The following is a 5,842-nucleotide window of genomic DNA, read 5'->3' on the forward strand; positions in this document are numbered from 1 at the left end:
GGTCATCCCAGCCCGATAGCATTGCATAATGATCTTGTATTCAGAAATACCTGCCTACCCTTCCATTCAGGAATAAGGAGTAAAAAATTATGCAACCTCATTGTATTGTGACAGGTGCACCTTATTTATAAACTGCTGGTCTGACTGTGCATCTATTGGTAATCGGTTTACCACCCAAAATTTGGGGTGCCTTGCTGTGGGTTATCCTTGAAGTATGAAATTGTGTTGCAAAAATGTAAATATCTGGAGGATTTTTAATGTATTTGAAGTTTTGCTGTTGTGGATATTTCTCCCATAGCAACTTTCTGCCCTTCAGGTTACACAGCAAGACCTGTCATCCCAGCAAAGAAGGCGGAGCTGATATCTGTTGCCAGGGCGATGAACGATGACTTTGCAGGGAAGGTGAAAACCCTCTTTGATCCAGAAAGAGAAGCTGCACTAGCTGCTATAACAACAGGTGATTTTCACTTTGCTTCCTCTGTCATTCTGTGCAATAAAAGTTTTACTTCCTGCTTAACACTTATTGGTCAACATATGATCTACTCATACCAAAGCCTCCTTGCTCATACTATCATGAAAGTTCATCTCATCATCTCATCTCCTTGCTCATACTGGGACAAACCTTTGATAGTGTGGTGGGTTTTCGTAACTCAAGGAGAGGCTAACATTCGGACCTGTTACTGTTAAGGGTTTAAAGCAGTCTGACCTCTAGGATCTGCTGTTCAGCTTTGTTAGCTATTACAAGGCTGGACACCAGGCTTCCTTTACCTCGTGGCCACACAATGAAAAGTAATTTCAAATGAAGTTTATCATTGATTACATTGCTGGATATGCCCAAATATGGAGATTGTAAGCTGTACCACACATCCATGCTGTACTATTTGTTTCAGGAGTCTACATTGGATGGAGGTGTCCAGAGTTCACTTGGGACTGTATTAGAGTTGGGGACATGTCCAAGTGCTTCTGTGGTCACCTACTCAATCAGCATGCACAATACACTGGTACAGATTTATTATTCTCGTCTGTGGAGATAAACTTTCCTTAATGTTGCTATGATTATTGGGCTGTTTCTTGCAGCCATGCATTTTTGCATGTACTGCCTTTTCAGTTTTCTTGCATTAAAGGTGGTCTTTCAAAATATCTTTAATTTTTGCTGAAGCATTTCTATAAATCTTGCAAGCTAAAACTTGACAAGCCTAAGATGAAGCAGTGAATCCAAGAAGCAAGACAAATGTGAACGTATGATATACTTTTACTCAAGATATGTTTCATATCTTTTGTCTCCAGGTAAGAGTGTAAAAGTCAAGTGTGCAATGGGGGGCTGTGAGTGCAAAGCTTTTGCGTTTGTTCCTGGCCGTCCTGAGGACGTGGGTGAGTTCTGGTTCCAGCGTCGGCGGGATTTTGATCCCAGCACATGGAGAGCAAAGTGTCGCTGCAAACACCCCCATGATCAACATGCTCCCAATGCTTACAAGCCATGCAAGGCAAAAGGTGAGACCATGCTTCATTCTAAATCTTTTGATAGACATTGTAAAGATGAGCACTGGTCACATGCCAACTCTTAACTGTTTGCCTTTAGGCATAACACACCAGTTTTCATAGTGAATAAGTAATATTGACAATATTTATATCACTCAACCCAGGTTGTCGCTGCAGCCAGTTTGAGTCCAATTTCCTGTGTGCAGCATGTGACCGTCACTGGGAGGACCACGAGACATTCTTTGAGACTGAAGACATGAGGAGACAGGCAGGGATCCCTTGTGGTACGTACATATACCATACTAGGGGAGCTACGGAAAAGGCAACCAAATTTTTCCTATATAATTATTGTAATTTTATGCAGTTACTGACTCATCATTCGCTCTCCACCATTCAGGTCAGGAATACTTGCCTTTTGCAGAGATGCCTGACCTTCGAAACATTGTGCTTACAGGTGAGTCTTGTGAACAAAAGCTTAACCATTGGCATTTGGTTAAAGAAAAGTGGAAGCAAAACCATGCCTTTTAGTGTATTATTTGTAATAAAAATAGTACGTATGATCATTTTTTCAATCAGAAAAATGAACAGTGAAATTATATTGGTGTACGGTACCATAGACAGAAAAGAGAAAGAGTATAATATTAAAGGTCCAAATTTTAAAATACTTTCTTTAATGTCAGGACAGCTTTAGTGTAAGCTTGTTTGTTCCAGGGAAAGAAGACGATGACAGCCCTTACAGAGCACTTACAGAAGGAGAGGGAGCCATCCCAAGAGCACTGCCCTTTGACAACAACACCCCTGTACAGTTTGGTGGGCAGAAAAAACCTGGCTTCAAACCAGTTTATGATTAACTCCTCAATGCAAAGGACACTGATTGTACCAGTGGTTCCTTTAAAGTTGTGAAAGATGTTATATGTGGTAGGATATTCTAAAGGAATCCTTGGGACCAACTCTCAAATACAAATGTATGTATTGCATGCAGTTTTACTTGCACACTGTATGTATAATCATTCTTTTTGTTGAAATGAAGTAATTTGGCTTCCATGCCACAATGTAATTTTTTTAAAGCTTGTATTTTCCTACAGTTTGAAATTTTAGCATACTTTTGTCATACTCTTTGGACCAATCATGGCCCCACAGGAGTTCATGAAATTTTATGTACTAGTAGTAAATTTTTCAATGATGATTCCATGTACAATAGTCTTCTACTCATATGTATGACCTTTTTCACCAGTATGTTGCATTTTAAGATATTCTAATGTACAGGCATACATCCTATTTCTAGCAACATTGCAAGTCATTTGCTGTTTATGAATAAACAGATATAAATGCTAGATAAAAGAGCATTTAATTTGGTAATGCTTGTATACTCTCACCACTATCCTGGTATATTGTATATAATGTGATACATATACATAACTATTACCCCTGATGTTGCAACAAGAACCATTCTTAGAAAGTAGCTACATGTCATTGTAAAATTGTTTTAAACGTAAAAGAAACTCACCATGTATATACTGCAATATGTTACCCAAGTGCCTAATGCATATAAATGGAGCTTATATATGTATATTTTTTATCGTAGCACAGAAATAGCACTGTTCAGTTCTGTTTTTATTAAGCCTGTATTCATTGCATCATAGACCATTCTAAAACAGGCTTGTTTTTAGTTACCTCACTGCTTGTTACAATCATAAACAATCTTGATAAGATAGATACAGATTTACTCATTAGGACCTGATGTGACACAGAAATAAATGAACTGATAATTGTACAAATTATTTTAACAAATTGTAATTTATAATATAGCATTTATGTATGATATAGGTATAGATTATACATGTATACTCATTGTACTAGTTACAGCCTTACTGCTATCACTGCATCACTAAATAGTGTTCTATGCAACCCAATATGTATATACTGTGTGATGCATGAAAGTTGTACCATAGAGGTACTAGTAGAAGGGAGCCATGGTTGTACATAAAACTCTGTGTGATGACTCCAAGACAATGCTGTGTTTTACTTTATATGGTTGTCTTTGCATTTCTTGCTGAACAACAGATAAAACAAGGGCATATAGCAAGGGAGCTACATATTTTGTAAGGTAAAAGAGTACTTCTCATTACATCAAGAAGGAACCTTAAACTTTACTCGTTTAAAAAGCTGTAAGGGCTAGTAGGATATTGACCTCTAAACCAGGAAGAGGACAATAGCCTGCACAACCATGACTGCGGTGTTGTGGCCTTTGTCTATGGCAAACATGCCGATCTCCTGGGCACCAAAGGTGAGATGTGGCAGCTCCACAGCTGTTGTGAGCGCAGACAGGAGCAGGGCAGACTGCACTGATGCCCCCAGGGTTGTGGCACCCAGGTATGGTCTGGAGAAGGAAGAACAGAAATCTGTGATGTGAATACATGTATACTGAATCTCAATAGTCTTCAGCGACGAAGTATAACAGTTATAGACTTAAAGGCATAATCAATTTAGTTCAAATATCTCCACAAGAATATGTTTTAAAAACTGGACCTGGAAGAAGTGAAGGAAGAACAGTATTAAACTGACAGAAATGCAAACGTTTAGTGACCATATGAATTACGAGGGTGGATCAAAAAGTTCTCGGCCTCACCTAGAAAACGTCGTGGCAGAAAAAAAATTTCTTACACTATGTTTCAACATAGTCCCCTCTAACTGCAATGCACTTGGTCCAGTGATGTTCCGGGTTTGTTTTCCCCTTGTGGAAGAAGGTTGAATCTGGAGCCCCCAGATAGGGCTCACCCGCACTGATGACGTCATCATTACCATAAAAACGTTTACCACGTAAGTGGAACTTCAGTTTAGGAAATAGGTAGAAGTCCGAGGGTGCTAGGTCAGGTGAATTGGAAGGGTGGGGTTAGACTTCAAAGCCAAATTCGTTTGCTGCTGTCACTGACCTCTGTGATGTGTGGACAGGTGCATTGTCATCACGCCAGCTCGGTGCTTTCCTCTCTTTATCTCTTTGATCGTTGTCCTCAACTGTTGCTATTCTGTTAAATAGTACTCCCCATTGATGTTTTAACCTATTCACAGGTATTCAGTCATGATTACTCCCTTGCTGTCCCAGAAAACAGAGACAAAACCCCTGTCAACGGATGAAACTCGATAAAACTTCTTGGGGGCCGGGAAACATTCTTCATTCATTGTTTGTTCTGTTGTTTTGATTTGGGGTGAAAGTGGTGAAACCATGTCTCATCTTGGGTGAAAAATGTTTTGAGGTAATTGCATGGATTGGACTGAATTCGTTCCTTGAAATGTCCAGCTTGTTTGACTTCTGATGTTCAGAAAACATTCTAGGCACCCACCTTACAGACAGGTTGCTCATCCCCAGGATGTCTGACAAAACATTGTGAACAGAGCCACAACACAGGCTAAAGACTCTGCTACATGTTGGACAGTCTCACATCTGTCATTTACTGCCATGTGATGGATGGCCTCAACTGGATTGTCCATGGTGCTGATTTGTGGCATCCTGACATATGTTCATCTTTGGTGCTCACCTTGCAGCGCTTGTAGCTAGCAACCCACTTCTTTATAGTTGAATAAGAAGGAGAGTCATCACCAAGTGTCCTGGCCATGTGTTCATAGATTTCCTTACGAGAAATCCCTTTTTATCGATATACATGATCACAGCATACGCTTCTGTTGCGGCCATTTTGTGATTTTGCCCTCACCCGCCCCATTTTCACGGGGCGTCACGTGCTAACTAATGAATATAGAAATTTGAATTTTTGTGTGCAGTGATGTAAGACATCATAGTATACAGTTATACTAAAGAATAGGAGTTTGCCCTTTATTTTCTAGGTGAGGCCGAGAACTTTTTGATCCACCCTCGTAACTTATGCATTTATGAAAGGGTTCATTTCAAAATGTTTCACTCTTTCCCACAGGTGTTGCAAAAAGGGAAATTCTGTTAACTCACAGCACATATGACAAGAGCAGGGCCACACTCAGGGCCGAGGCAAAGGCTGATCCATAGCAGACGGAGTTCGGGTACTTCCCAAACTCGTGTTTCCTGTAGGGTGGATAGGTCAGCTGGAGCCACATGTTCCCAAAGGTGTTGGGGTTATACCACAGGAACCCGATAAACTGGGCAGCCACGGTGGCCAGGATGATGTCCAGCATGGTCAGAGCCTGGGCAGGGAAACAGAGTCGGTTCCGTTGTGAAATGAAGCAGGCAAAATAGTCATCAACGATGGCCTTCCAAAGTTCTCTTTGCACCCGCCCCCGTTAACGTTTTGAACTGCCCCAGGGATATCACCCTTTTGTGTAAACAAGCCTATGAAGATAAAGTGCTGTTAAGTGCCTGACTTGATGTCTGTGTCAA

The 5,842-nt window shown here is 40.5% G+C and overlaps 2 protein-coding genes across 3 annotated transcripts in view; one reads left to right on the forward strand and one right to left on the reverse strand.

Annotated features, from left to right (window-relative positions):
- Positions 1–181: 181 nt before the first annotated feature.
- Positions 182–2,839, forward strand: LOC109472000 (protein FAM221B-like). Its single transcript, XM_019771569.1, has 6 exons — positions 182–457; positions 891–1,001; positions 1,288–1,491; positions 1,644–1,763; positions 1,877–1,933; positions 2,191–2,839. Exons 1-6 carry the CDS (start codon positions 379–381, stop codon positions 2,328–2,330), a joined length of 711 nt encoding a protein of 236 aa, XP_019627128.1. The 5' UTR covers positions 182–378; the 3' UTR covers positions 2,331–2,839.
- Positions 2,840–2,921: 82 nt separating this feature from the next.
- The window catches only part of LOC109472001, a 5,496-nt gene continuing 2,575 nt past the window's right edge, over positions 2,922–5,842 (reverse strand). The window contains exons 3-4 of one of the 2 annotated variants that reach the window (XM_019771571.1): positions 5,438–5,649; positions 2,922–3,859 (exon numbers count right to left, since the gene is read on the reverse strand). In XM_019771571.1, coding sequence (XP_019627130.1) covers positions 3,673–3,859; positions 5,438–5,640 — 390 coding nt within the window. In that variant the 5' untranslated portion in view covers positions 5,641–5,649 and the 3' untranslated portion in view covers positions 2,922–3,672. The remainder of the gene's footprint in view (positions 3,860–5,437; positions 5,650–5,842) is intronic. The other variant, XM_019771570.1, reaches the window with a different exon arrangement.

This window comes from Branchiostoma belcheri, unplaced genomic scaffold (assembly GCF_001625305.1).
Source record: "Branchiostoma belcheri isolate BF01 breed outbred unplaced genomic scaffold, Haploidv18h27 scaffold26, whole genome shotgun sequence".
NCBI lineage: Eukaryota > Metazoa > Chordata > Leptocardii > Amphioxiformes > Branchiostomatidae > Branchiostoma > Branchiostoma belcheri.

Bases quoted from the DNA above. Each gene is read 5' to 3' on its own strand.
- LOC109472000 (XM_019771569.1), top strand. From the start codon at position 379: ATGAACGATGACTTTGCAGGGAAGGTGAAAACCCTCTTTGATCCAGAA. The intron at 458-890 runs GTGATTTTCACT...TATTTGTTTCAG, and splicing joins ACTAGCTGCTATAACAACAG to GAGTCTACATTGGATGGAGG. The intron at 1,764-1,876 runs GTACGTACATAT...TCCACCATTCAG, and splicing joins ACAGGCAGGGATCCCTTGTG to GTCAGGAATACTTGCCTTTT.